Here is a 15,345-nt window from a genome sequence, read left to right as displayed (position 1 = left end):
ACATACCTTTTTAGGATATATGTAATAACTAAACGGAGAATAGATAAATTCACTCACTCGTCTGCAGTGCGAATGAAGTATTTATGTATTAATTAAGCTCTTAACTATTGCGCTAACATTTTTATAATATTCACGCAAACAAAAAAAGACTCACCTATGATTATAAATTTTGGTATTTTTTTAATTTGATTTAAACAAAGTTTGAATACAATTATAATGCATTCTTTAACAAAAGTCATGTGAATCAAAGTTCCAAACTTTATACGAAATTCAGCAAAATTCATCGAATTTTTTTAAATTGTCCAACATTTTAATCAGAATTTTTATAGAACTTTTGAGTAGGTACTAAGTAGATACAAGACAAGTAAATTTTTGTATAATCAAATGAAGGTTTAAAAGACCTGAAAGCTCGCAATGATTTTAGAATCTTTCTTTTGTTTGGCTCATGGCTCGAAATTTTGGTAAATAAAAACAAAACGTGTTTTTATCGTTTTTTTTTTATGTCTAAAGGATGATCAATGTAGAGGTATCGGATTTGAAATTAAAATAAAATAAAGAAAATACAAATTGATTGGTCAATCTTTTTTTATTTTTGTGTAGAACCATTCCTGACATTTATTTATTAAAAATAATCCCTTTCAAATGCTGGCCGCAACTGCGCCGTAATTTGGCCATCCGTAAACACCAATTTTGAATGTCTCGCTAGAGGCCTTCGATCAGTAGCTCGGGAATAACTTTAGTAATATTGGATTCGAATACCTCAATCGAAACTGATTTTAGCATTAGCATTTAGACTTTACATACCCCCACAAATAAAAGTCCGGGGGTGTTATGTCACACGATCTTGCTGGTCAATCCACTGGTCCGAAATGAGAGATAAATTGCTCACTGAAATGACGACGCAGTAAATCCATTGTTTCGACAATTACGAAATACGACAATTTTTCTTATTAACGTAGCCATTAAGCCAAAAATGGGCCTCAACGCTGCACACCATGAGTTGGCCTGAGCGCGAGATGAACACTTTTCACAAAGCGTCGATTACACTGTGTGCCAAAAAAAAAAAAATTAAATAAACTTTTATGGAGACCTAGCACAACTTGTAGGTATAGTAAAACTAAGAAAAATGGTATAGGAGAAATTTCCAATACACCCCCAAAATCTCATTTTATGGCCATAAAACCGTTTTTCAGTAGGTTGATGTGAAGAATCACTCCTAACTTCGCGAATTTCCATCCGATTTCAAATTTGTTTTTTTAGTTCGAAAGAACAAAAACAAGCCTTTTTGACAGTGTGTTGACAATTTTTCTGAAATGACAGCTGACGAGACTCTAGACGGAAGTATTTGGAATTTTTTTATTTTTTCTCTATTTTTTCAACTTTGACATAATTTTTACGATATTATCCGATATTGAGGATTTTTTTAGTACACTACTGTTATAGTAAATTTAATTTTGCGTCGAATGAGCTATATTTGACTGTAATTGAATTAAAATTAATAGAGTTGTGTGAGTTTTAAGATTTTATTTTTTTTTTACTAATTTGGTATGTAGGCATCGAAGCATGAAAATGATAACAAGTGTCATTATAAACACATAATATTTATTGGAGTATTGTGCAGTGCAGCACTGTACGGTATGGTACGGTGCGGTATGGTGCAGTACACAACGGAACTGGTTCCAAACTTAAAAATGCATTGGAAACGGCCCTTTGGAGTTTAGTATGGTACGGTACATTTGTCATTCTCTTCATCAGTTTTGAATACTTCTCTGTAAGAAATTCGATCATCATCATTCATCTGACGTCGTCATCAACTAAATTCCATCGTTTAAATCGAGAAGCGAGCGTTTCTTTGTCTTCCCGATAGAAGTAAATCTCGAGAAAGATCCTGAAAATCTGAATTTGATACAATGTGTCGTTCTGAAGACTTAGAACCAGACGGAAAGTACTCTTCATCATCGGATTTATTGTTATCAGTTTGATCATCATCAGCAATGAGTTGAACTTCCTTCAGTTCCTGCAGTTGAGTCAATCATATCGTCCAAGACTACGGGGTTCTTAACAGTTGCAACATCAGCATACTTTATGTGCTTTCGAGTTTTATAATGATGACCGTTTACGTCCGTTTTATAAAAATAACAATCATATGGTTTATGATAAGGCTGATGATGCCACATCATCCGAGAATATTGAGAAATTCGACTTTTCTGGCAACGTTTTGATTTATGTCTCTTGAATTTCAATGAAACAAACAATAAAACTTTGACGTTTTAATAAGGTTAAATTATAATAACAAACTTCTTTTGTTAATCAATGTACAGTGTGAACTTTGGTACACTTGGGAGCTTTTCCATATTTCTATTGAAAAAAAAGTGCTATAATATGTCAGATATTTTCGTCAGTTCTAACCAGTTCTGTTGTATGCAGTACAATGTACTCTTATGTATACATATATACTCCAATAATTATTACGTATCTATAATCACGCATCAAAACACGTCCTTATTCCCATTTAGCGTAAGTTATACCTACATACCAAATTAGTAAAAAAAAAAAAAAAATCTTAAAACTCACACAACTCTATTAATTTTAATTTAATTACAGTCAAATATAGCTCATTCCACGCAAAATTAAATTTACTCTAACAGTAGTGTACTAAAAAAAATCCTCAATATCGGATAATATCGTAAAAATTATGTCAAAGTTGAAAAAATAGAGAAAAAATAAAAAAAATTCAAATGATTCCGTCTATAGTCTCGTCAGTTGTCATTTCAGAAAAATTGTCAACACACTGTCAAAAAGGCTTGTTTTTGTTCTTTCGAACTAAAAAAACAAATTCGAAATCGGATGGAAATTCGCGATGTTAGAAGTGAGTCTTCACATCAACCTACTGAAAAACGGTTTTATGGCCATAAAATGAGATTTTGGGGGTGTATTGGAAATTTCTCCTATACCATTTTGTTTAGTTTTTCTATAGCCACAAGTTGTGCTAGGTCTCCATAAAAGTTTATTTAATTTTTTTTTTTTGTCACACAGTGTTATCGTAATAAAGTTTTACGATTTGTAAACGTTGTTGAGGCGTAAGTTTTTCCATGATGAAATGTCAATGAATACTCAAAAAAACTATTTTTGTGTGCTGATTTGCTTATAAGAGTTGCTGTGCCCCGTGTACCTTTCAATTCATATTCCTGCTGCCGACTGAAAATCTAACTCCGAAACAAGCACAATTTCTTCGATTTTTCTACTAATTTTGAAATTTTTCTTTACTGAACTAAAATGCTGCAGTTCCCTTGCAACATAAGAAATGTTCCATTAGAGCTTATTTTTTATATTTAAGCCTTTTTTAATTAGTCAAATCATACGATAAATGTTGAACACTATCGAGGTTAAGCAAGAAAAAAATTCCATCATATTTTAATGAAATTTTTTTTATTGCCCTCAAAGCGGACAAAACCATTGCCCGGAAAGACATTAGACGAAGAAAAATTAAACTTATAAATAAACATAGAGCAATATTTTAAGATTTATGGTAATATTTTATTACATATCTGAGGCGCAAGCTGACAAACGCGAGAGTTCTTGCACGTCCGTCATTGCTTTGATCACAATTTGTACATATTTTGATACGAGTACATATGAAAATAAATAATATCTACTTTATTGCACATTAATTTATTCAAACTACGGAACACCGCCTCAATTCTTGCTTTCCTCCTCCTTTTTACTCTTCTTCTCCTTTTCCTTCTTACTTTCCTTCTTGTGACCCTCCTTATGTTTCTCCTTCTTCTCCCCCTTTTTACCATACTCCTCATGCTCCTCATGATGTTCGCCATGCTTATGCTTCTTCTTGTATTTCTTCTCATCCTCATCTTTGTGGCCCTTTTGATAGTGTTCTTTGTTCTGCTTGTGTCCTTTCTTCTTGCCCGCTTCATAGTGCTCGCCCTTCTTATGGCCACCCTCCTCTGCTTCATCATGCTTGTGATCCTTACCGTATTTCTTATGATGTCCGGCTTTATGCTCATCATCGTAGAATTTCTTTTCCTTCTTATACTCATCCTTATTGAATTTCTTGTGATATTCCAACTCTTTGTGCCCCTTTTTGTGCTTCTTCTTGTGATGATGCTTGCCACCCTTCTTATGCTCGCCATGTTCTTTTTTCTCACCATATTCCTCCTCCTCATCATAGTAATTCTTCTTTTTGCCTCCTTTATTGCCGTACTTATGTTCATGGTCTTCCTCCTCATGATGCTTCTTCTCGCCCTCCTCCCATTCCTTATGCTCCTTATGGCCCTTATCACCCTTGTGCTTCTTCTCCTTATGTTCCTCCTTGTGATACTTCTTGCCCTCCTCTTCCTTCTCTTCGGAGGACTCCTCCTTCTCTTCCTTCTTCTTCGCGGTCACAAAGGTGACCAAGAGGGCGAACAGCAGTAAGACTTTTAGGTGACGACGCATTTTCATTTGCGGACGAATTGCCACTGTAACATAATTTGAGTTCAGTTTTATAGCAAAATCGACACAGTGAATGAGGCAAAATAGAAAAACAAAAGCTTTAAAATTGGTACACAGGCAGAAATTTCGCATTTATAGCAAAATATTAATATCTCAAAAGCATGAAAAAGAGTTACCAACATCAAGAATGCAGTCGGTCATATAATCACCAGCGGAATTCGATTTCTTCTCTGTATGTACGGAGCGCCTAAAAAAACTACCTGCTTAGATAAATATCGATATGCATGTTTTGTTAAGAATACTCGAAATAAATAAAAAATAGTTTAAAAAAACTAAAAAACACGCTTTTATTGCTAATCGAACTAAAATGTAGAAAATAAATTTTAATGACAAAGGGACCTATAATGAAGTAATAGCAAATCGAACGATCAGTCATAGTCAACTACCTCAGAACAGAATTATAACAAAAATTAAGATACAAATAGAGTAAGTCAAATTAGAGTTAAAAGCGTGGGATGCTTGATATAGTAAATATTACAATCATTGTATTGGCAACTACCTATGTACAGAGGGTTATCAAAGTGAAGCAAAATGCATCCCACGCTTTTAACTCTAATTTGAATTACTCTATTTGTTTCTTAATTTTTGTTATAATTCTGTTCTGAGGTAGTTGACTATGACTGATCGTTCGATTTACTATTACTTCATTATAGGTCTCTTTGTCATTAAAATTTATTTTCTACTTTTTAATTAGTTCGATTAGCAATAAAAGCGTGTTTTTTAGTTTTTTTAAACTATTTTTTATTTTCTACTTTTTAGTTCGATTAGCAAAAAAGGGTGTTTTTTAGTTTCTTTAAACTATTTTTTTTTATTATGAATGAAAATTATTGATATCATTGCAGTCAGTGAATAAATGATTCGATATATTCGTGTTATATTTAATTCCTTTCTTATCGACTGTGAGTCTAAAGCTATGCAGTTATCGGCCGTGATGAAGAAGTAATCGGGATGAAGAACTTATTTCGTGGAGGGAGCCTGAGAAACTGATTTACAAGAATAAATAAAGATTTTTCATTTTACAACCAAATTCACCTTACTTTTTGCCCACAGTAAAAAAAAGAAAATATTAATCCTGGCAATCCTAATAAGGATAATGGAACACTTTTATCAAATTATTGCATTGTCATCGGTCCTTGATAGGTGTGCAAAATTTCAAGTCGATCAGATTTTTAGAAGCCAGTGAAAATTAAGCTCAGAGATTCCGTTACATACATACATACATACATACAACCCGAGCTAATAAAAGTGTGTTAAAAACAAGTGCAACTAACTTGTCTTCCTCCAACGTCTGTCGCTGCTCATCAACATCTTTTCCGAGTGTATTACCAAGTTCAAGTATGATTTGGTATTCAGCTAGAACCAACAGATTGGTGTTGGAGGTTGGTCGATAATACATTAGAACGGATTCAGACTTTACTGCCACCTGCACCAGAGAAAATACTAAACACGATTTTTTGCAACTGTAAAAAAAGATGCAGTGCCAAATGGGGTTGCAAAAAAGTGGGTCTGTATTGTTCTCTGGCGTGCACAAATTGTCAAGGCCGATCGTATTCTAATGTAGAATCACCAACAGCAGAAGATTCGTTCGGTTCCGACGAACTGGCATGCGATACTTCGTTGTTGACGTAATTTACTTGCAGACAGGATGAAAGAGAAGAAGAAGATCGAGAAGAAGAGGAAGAAGACTGTAACATATATGACTGGGCTGGAATTTAGAATAATGTATATTGGGCAATTTTTGGCAAACTATTATGTCTTTTTTTTTTTTTTTATTATGTCTTTATTAATAAAACTTGGTGGAGATGTTAGTGAGGTGTTAAGGAACACTCTTTATAACTCCAAATTATTCGGGAAATAATAATTTCATAATTATTTGCCTTCAAAATGAACTTTGGAACTTCACTATAATGTGCCACATTACACTATATATTTTTTAACACTTCACTAAAATTCACCAAATATACACTCACACGCGTGTTTTTACTGATTTGTATGCTTGTATTCGAATTATTTCTATTAAAATTAAATGCAAATTCATTTGTCCATGCAATCACTTTCCAATTTTAAACGCGAATAAGAAGAAGATGGGAATAACAACAGTATGGTGTTGCCGGATGCATGCAAATGAAACTAAAATATGAACAAAAATTAAGTATTTAAGTTTAGTGTTAATGATGGGGATGGGGGTTATTGTGCCTCCTTGCTACATACACGCATATGATGTTTTAATTTTGGGTTCAATGGTTTTAACACGGAAAGGAGTTCTACGCAAAAATACTGTGGATTGCGTAGCCGGAGTTGGACTTATCAGGGTTATTTTTTTTTTTGAAGCGCGGCCAGAGGCCGCCCACGCGAAAAAAAGTTCTACACAAAAATACTGTATTAATTAATTTAATTTAATATTAATTACTTTATTATTTTTTGTGATACTGTTAATGTCATTGTTTTTAAGTTTAAATGAGTTGTATATTTTTATTTTCAAAAATATTTCTCAATTTTAAATTACACCAAAAAATACTGCAGTTTTACAATGAACCTTCCACTGAACATCCCTGCATACGAACTTCGTTTTTATTTCAGGCGTATGGCAACACCAACTTTTCGCAAAATTAGAGAACTTTAACATTAAATTACTTTAAAACTATAAGCCTCCGGCAGGTTCGGTTTTCAGTTTTAAGATGGGGATACACCCCTCTATCCCCCCCTTTTAACCTTTTTTTTCAAAGCGATATACATTATACTAAAGTTTTCCCTATGACTGTAACTCGGGATAATAAATTTGTTATCTACGATTATTTAGTTTTAATTCCGTTTTAAATCCGGAAAATCCATTTTCTACTTCCGTTTTTTTTATATTAATCACAACAAACCCGTGGAATAGGCCTACTGGGGAAACCACGTAAAAAAAACGCGCTAAGTACACTACCTCCGAGGTGGCGTGGAAATGTGTGCATATTATGACACTTGCAACTCTTTACTTCGTTATATCTTAGACACGGTGGTATTAAGGGAAAAAATCATTGATACCTTTTGTTAATAATTTTATGACCTATGTACAACTTTTGTCTGAGTTCATTTTGCGATAAAAATGACCGTTTTTGAGAAATTCACGAAAACCCCATTTTTTTAACCATTGACCTCGAGCCCTTTTTTCACCCCGCCCGGATCGATTGGGTACTTTAAACTTTTCTTTTTACATATGTTTTGAACAATTTCATCCATTTTCAGCTTGTTATGAATTTTAGTAGCTTGACCCTTACGTTTTGGCCTAATTTGAGCGGAACGAGTGGAAAACAACCCCAAAATGGATGAATGATGATTCACAAAAATGGTACACTGATGGATGAAAAACACCTTATGCTGTAGGAGCAGGAGTAGTGGGGCCCAGAATCCACAAATCATTCACTCTCACAAGGGACACCACCATCTTCCAAGCGGAATTATACGCAATAATGGATGCAGCAAACATCATGCAACGTAGAAACCATAAAAGAGTAAAGATTAGAATACTCTCGGATAGCCAATCATTTCTAAAAGCTTTAGATAGCTATGCCTACAACTCAAAAACTCTCTTAGAATGCCACAAGGCACTCAATAACCTGGCATCCAAAAACAATGTCTCATTAATTTGGGTACCAGGACATGAGGGATATGACGGCAACGAAAAGGCAGACTTTCAAGCCAAAAAAGGGGCAGATGTAAATTTCATCGGACCTAGTCCCATGTTTGGATTTAACAAAAACAGACGAAAACAAAAAGTAAAAAATACTGGATCAAAAGTCTAATAAATCAGCATTGGAACAACGTAGAGGTTCTTAGACACTCCAAAAAGTTCTTAAGTTTCAATGCTAAAAGAGTTAACATGGCTCTCACGTTAAACAAAACGAGCATTCGCACTCTCACAGGCGCCCTCACGGGTCACTTCACCAGCAACAAACACTTATAGTACATAAATTAGGCATAACTAACACCAGCACCTGCAGATTTTGCTGCGAAGATGAGGAGTCTATAGAACATCTCATCATCGAATGTTCGGGATTGACGCATAGAAGGAAAAAGTTTTTAAACAAGTTCATGCTTATAGATGAAGACCTACAATCACTCCCTCAGAAGGAGCTGGTACAATTCATAAGCATACTTAATAGTCAATAGACAGCATAGGGTGCACAATAGATCAATATGGTCGCAGTGCTAAAGGCCCATACCTTAACCCTTTACTACCATTAACCATTAACCATTAAATTTGACCGGACTAATATGCACTAATAAAAACATTTTTCTAATAGCGGTCGCCTCTCGGCAGGCAGTGGCAAACCTCCGAGTGTATTTCTGTCATTTAAAAGCTCCTCATAAAAATATCTGCCGTTCGGAGTCGGCTTAAAACTGTAGGCCCCTCCATTTGTGGATCAACATCAAGACGCACACCACAAATAGGAGGAGGAGCTCGGCCAAACACCCAAAAAGGGTGTACGCGCCAATTATATATAATATAATATATATATATAATATGCACTTCACTTAATTAAACTTGTTTGCATGTATTGAATGTATTTTGTATGCAGCATTATGAAAGAAATTTTTTAATTTTCTGCCGATATCAGTTCAGCGAGCGTTCCCCTCGATTGTGTAGTCGATTTCTTCCAGTGCATTTGATAATGCGGTTTTGCTTGTACAACCGAATGATGTAAATTTTATGCTCCAATGCCTCAGTGCGGTCAAGATGAACGTAATACCAAAATTGAGAAAATGTGGAATTTCCTTACCTCTTATCGTTTTACTACGCAGCTTCTGGATCCCAAAAAAAAAGAATATTCAGTAATATGCAAGTACCTTTGTAGCTGAGTACTTCATAAAATATAGGTAATTAATATGCATAGAAGCATAGAAGTGTGTATGAAATTGCTTTATGCGGGACACTCAATGGCTACGAGCGGATTTCTTACATGTGCCGACTCAGCAGAGGTCCATTATGCCATTGAACTAAATACTCATGCGGCATGTGTTACCGCTAAAAAGCCATTTTAAAGGGTCTCACTCAATTTAGTGCCGCATTGTGCGGCTATTTACCATTATCTCATTATGAGCAAACAGGATTTCAATTAACCCACAAATTGATTTTCAAACAATTGTCGCTTGCTGTGCTTCTTTTTGCAGTGCATCGTTCACGACTATACCCCCAACACAGTGCACGAGAACGACGCAAAGATGATCCTTTACCAGCCAGCGATCGCTTCTTAAGGCTCGGTTTATTTTGCTTGAGCCTACGCGCTGGCTTTAAAATGTCACAAAGTGCCACTATCAGTCAACAAAAAAGAAACAAGCCGAATAAGCCCGAAAGACTGAAAGTATTTCAAAGGGGAAGTAGTAAAATAATGAGCAACAAAGAATGAATAGTACGAGCATGAACGGGATTCGCACTAGTGCACCAGTTAAACAGTCAAACCAATTGTTTTTGGCATCTGCCATTGTTATGGATGTCGTTCAGTGCAGTTGTTGTAGTTATGTGGGTTTTGGGTTGAGCCGAGAGTCGAAGCACTGCACTTTGTCTGAGGTGAGAATACAAATTGGCCTTTGATGGGATTTATATGTGTTGGCTGAAAGACGCAGGCACACCTTTACCTACAAAGGCTTGCATGTTTATATGTGTGGGTGTGCGTACTATTCAATACACTCGCAAATTCATGTACTAGCCATCAATACGTAAATGTGTATGTATGTATTTATGCAGTTTTGGAAAAGGGTAATAATCCCCATTTGCTGATTGTTCCATTGCTGCCTGGCAGGCAATGACTGCTGCCAACGCCGCAGTCGACAATGCCATCGAACAGTAGCAGCCATCAGGCTGTCAAATAAGTAAATACATAAATAGACTGCAGGAATTAGCAAATTGACGGCATATTGGAGACATTCGCCCATTTTATTTTGGATAAAAGCGCGCCCGATAACTTTACTTAGAAAATCGATTACTTTTGCAGCGCCAGTTAGCAGTAACAATTCGTATATGGAAATGATTATTTGTGAAAATTTGGGATATATTATAATTTTTAAAATGTATGTATGTATATGCAATTCATATTTATATATGTTTATTTTAATATAAATATGTACACCGTTTTATTCCATTTATTTTGAAATCTTTGCGCTCCTTTTACTCTGATGCCGCGTTCGAAAATCGAGCAGTCGGTGCATAGAAATCAAATTAAATTTTTAATCTTTGCCTTGAGGCTGTTTGAAGATTAAAACCATAATATATGCATATGTACATGTGTGTGTGTGTGTGTATGTAAATGAATGCATAAACGCATGAGCAGCAAAGCTATCATATGCATACAGACATACATACATTTTAATCGATAGTCAAATACAAATTCTATCAAAGAGGCAACGGTGAATGGCTGTCCGTGTACTTGTCCACATGAACACACATGCACGCATACGTAAGCAAATAAAAGGTATATGTACATATGTATGATACTATATTTTATATGATGAAATATGCATTTGTATTATTAACATCCACACATCTACATACATGGATAATACCTCTGCAAAATGCACACAAATGCACCACGCCGTTGATGCATGTATTAAAATCAAGTGAAAGGAAGAATAAAATAACATTTATCACCTTTCTTCGAAATGTGCTAGAGTCATGTGCAATAAAATAGCAGTACGCTAGCTACTCTTTTTGCCCGATCTTATTTAAGGGGAGTACGGATAATTCGACCAACTTCATACTATAAAACACAAAATTACCAAACAAAGTTTTTTGTGAAAACACCAATATGAAGATGTAAGAACGTTCACAAACTGGCAGCATACGACGAGTCGCACAATAGAGAAATGAATTGAAGGAAGAGCTTACGCGTCACTTACAAAAGTCTTCAAATTAAAACTCCTGAACAGACCTCGCAAGCTGACACTGTATTACACTGGATGTACAGCCTCCGGTGTAATTTACGTCAGTTCCTGCTGACATTGGTCTTTACTGCACGATGCTCAAAAGCAAAGCGAATCAAATCAGTGCATCAAACGCTTAAAGTATTTACACTACCAATAGGTAGAGTGGAATAGGCACACTAGCCACCTTGTAGGGGTTCCAGGCCTAACTACACCTCTACCTTACTTTAGGTCCGGCACTCGGTTGCAATGCAACTCCAAATGCATCAAGCCAAAAATGTTCTACCCAGATTTAAGTCCGCGGTCAGACTTCGTAGCCAAAACTACGTCCAGATGTGGCCATACTCTAAGCCCCACAACAGCACACAAACTTAGCTAATCAACTGAACGCTCAAAATTCCTTCGCCATTTCAACATTCCAACGGATGGAGACTACACCATTCACATCTTACCATCCATCGGTACAACACCCCCAAGATTTCTAAAGCTTGAGTACATAGAGCATTCGCAGAAGACGTGTACCCGGTTCTCTCTTGGCGACCCAAAAACACATTCCTCACTTACAGACAGTGCCTTTTATGCAAAAATGTCTTAAGCGGCCAATGCCATGTAAGGAGAAAACACAACCTAAAGAAAAATCCAAAGTACGGATTTCTCCTGACAAAGGAAGCGTCCTAAATATACTCATATGTCACACGACTATTGCGACGGTTATCCCAACGGTCTTGCCATCTACTTATCACACTTAGAGTCAGTTCTTGCACTCCAAATCGCTGCATGTACAGTACTTATACCTGTTTTGTGTTTTGGAGCCGAAACATGGACATTAGGTATTCGAAAGGAAAATATTAGACGCGGTCAGAATTGGGCAATACGAATGGCGCATGCGATGGAATGGTGAACTGGGGTAATTTATCAAAGGCGGAAATGCAATGCCTTACATCAAAGCGCAGCGAAAAAGATGCCTCAACAAAATTATGAAAATCGGCAATTCGAGAGCCCAAAGAAAAGTACTGGAGACGAAATAAGAGTAAGACTAAGTTCGAAATGGATAGATGGAGTGAAGGAAGATATAGACAACTAAAACTAAAAAACTGGAAATAGAAAACAACGGACCGAGCAGCATGGAAGCGTAGGTGTCAGCAAGCCAAGGCGCCAAACGATGGTGATGAATGAAGGTTAATTAAATAAATGAATTAAATAAAAATGTTGGGGCGATAAAGTAAACGAACACTATGTTTACTTAATAAATTTTCATCCAATAATGCAGCAATTGAACAAAATTTCTCTAAGTTTTGGTTTTGAGCGAATGATAGTAAATCTCCGAAAGCGCATCGAAAAAAAGTTGTTTTGCGGCTTACGTCATAATTCGCTCAACAGAATCGTTTGAAACAAAAAAGAGGTTGTCTGTAAAGTCGGTTTACTGACGATAGTTTAACGTGACAACGTCAAAAGAAAATACTGATGCAATGGTTGCAATTTTCAAAACAAAATTTTAATTTTATTTGTTTGATAGATATTTTGTATGGATATAGAGAAGGAGGTAACTGGAATCGCCATGGAATAGGTCAAGTTACATTTACACAAACGTGAAAAATTACGAAACATTTATCAAATTCGTGAAAGATATGTTCAATTTCGATTGTGCATCAGACGTTAATAAGTCAACAACACTAAGAGGCAACATCATCGATTTGACTTTTTCAAGACACATTACACTCGAAACACCCCCTTTCGTTTCCTACTTTTCCTATCATCGTTAAATCATCATTAAATTTAAAAAGAAATTTAAATAACTTACCTCTTAAGTAGAAAGTCAATTTTGGAGTATTAAATTTTAAAAATTACTTTATAAAGTTCTTTCAATTAGACTACAAGTTTCAAGCTTCTGGCTTTGCAATTTTATTCATACAACTGTATGGCTTTGAGTGTAGCTCGTTTGCTGCAAGAACTACAAAACTCAAAAGAATTATAATATTTATATAGAAAATGTGAGTGCATCCTATATTCGGTAGTTGGCCGAACTTCTTTTCTAATTTGTGAAGTGCGACTTGATGTTGTTCCACAAATGGACCAGCCTAAAGTTTTATGTCGACTCGGAACGGCAAATATTTTTTATGAAGAGCTTTTTGAACGCAGAATTGCACCCGAAGGTTTGCTATTACCTGACGATGAGCGTCCACTATTAGAAAAAACGTATATTTTAATATTTCCTGTCCACAATGGGCTACAAACCCGCATCCACCGAATAGTAGCCGAACACAAACTCATGTGGCCATCACGGCCGGGAAAGCTAACTCAGAGCTAATCTATAATACAAAAAAATGTATAATTACTTTTTATTAGCTTATCTTTTAAAAAATTCTAAGCCACGAAATACGAAGCACAGGCAGTTGAAAATGTTACAGCGGCTTTTATGTTTACCTACATTTTGGATTTATGACAGTATTGCAGCAAATGGAGGCGTTAGGACTTTGCGCTTAAAATTTATAAAATATCTATTACATTTCTTGGTACAGAGTATACTGGGTCATAACTGAGTTCCCTTTGTTTATTATTTGATATGAAATCGCCGGCGGTTACTTATACTTCTTCCTGTTTTTGTTCTAAATGCAAGTATATACTTGCGTTAATAGAAAACAAATATTCTGTGGATTAAACTCACCTTTTAGCTAATCCTTTTAAATTCAGAGTATGTGAGTATGGTTATATTAAAATACGAATACACACACATAGGTATATTAATGTATGTGGGAATAAGTAACTATGTGTCGACAGATGACACAAAAAGCTACAGCAAAAGAAATAGAAATAGTTCGAAGAAAATCTTTGTAAATTCTATATACGGATAAAATATTGGGTGGCTCAGTTGGTCCAATTGTTTTGAACGTAGAGTAATTTGTTTTTTTGTTGGTATCGGTCGTACGGCATCGTCGTGAGATGAATTGAAATTGTGCGAGAGTTTAGCATACACCATTAGTTTTTCTTTCTCTATCGAAAAAAGAAGGCAATTGGGTTAGTTCAAGCCCAGAAGAGACCCTTCCGTATTCCTACAATTCGGTCTAATTAAAATATGGCGGCAATTAGTAATGGTCACGATTAGAATTATTCCAACAGGATTCGGCATCGTTCTCAGCAATTAGGGTGTTGACGAAAAAGTGTGCAGTGTTTTAGACTAAATGTATAGGGAGTTTTTTTAGAGCTCGAGATTCCATTTCCAAGTTTTTGAGAACTTTTTCTACTGCGTCTATCCATCGGTTTCTCTGTCTACCTTTGACCTTCACGCCCATCAGCTTCCCTCTCATGGCTTTCTTCTAAAATGATAATACAAAACAGAAATATTGTTGAAATGAATTTTTATTATAATCTGGGAGATAATTTCGCGGCTATTTGGAATCAAAAATTTAGTCGGGATGGTTCAATAGCGCTCACCATTCACCTTATCGGCAGCTCCTCATTTCGAAAGAAGACGACAGTGCTCTATAAACTTCCCGAACAGTTTTTTTAGGGGTTAGCGATAGCGGCCCGAAAAAATGATGATTTTCAATACTTTGTTTTGCTAGTCAATTGCTTTATTTTACATAAATAAAATCATAGCATTAATACATCATGTTTCGACTTGACTTTAGCAAAATTTAAAAAAAAAATTAGTAATTGTAAAAGTTATCACTGTTTGTGTGGAACCCGTTTCTCCAGAAGACCCTTGCGGAGATCATCACAAGTCCTTGGAGATTCATCTAAAATCAATCGGACAGGAGAAATAAGTTATTTTCGGCCATTTCCCACAATTTTTCTACGACAAGTTTTTGTAAGCGGAAAATCCACGAAAAATTGAAATAAATTAAAATAAAGTGAAAAAATTATAAAAATGTAAGTATTTATTGAATAAACGCGCAATCAGTATTTAATTTGTCAAAATACAGGTCCAAAATAACA

The 15,345-nt window shown here is 35.4% G+C and overlaps 1 protein-coding gene across 1 annotated transcript; it reads right to left on the bottom strand.

Moving 5' to 3' along the window:
- Window positions 1-3,696: 3,696 nt before the first annotated feature.
- Window positions 3,697-4,452, bottom strand: LOC128864893 (DNA topoisomerase 1). The gene has a single exon (XM_054104653.1). The coding sequence runs from the start codon at window positions 4,450-4,452 to the stop codon at window positions 3,697-3,699; it is 756 nt and encodes a 251-aa protein (XP_053960628.1).
- Window positions 4,453-15,345: the final 10,893 nt, after the last annotated feature.

The sequence above is a fragment of the Anastrepha ludens genome, chromosome 5 (assembly GCF_028408465.1).
Source record: "Anastrepha ludens isolate Willacy chromosome 5, idAnaLude1.1, whole genome shotgun sequence".
In the NCBI taxonomy this organism is placed as follows: Eukaryota; Metazoa; Arthropoda; class Insecta; order Diptera; family Tephritidae; genus Anastrepha; species Anastrepha ludens.
Note: the sequence above shows the minus strand (reverse complement) of the source record. Positions and strands in the feature narration are given on the sequence as shown.

What these genes read in the sequence shown, in the direction of transcription:
- LOC128864893 (XM_054104653.1), bottom strand. Translation starts at nt 4,452, where the DNA reads ATGCGTCGTCACCTAAAAGTCTTACTGCTGTTCGCCCTCTTGGTCACC.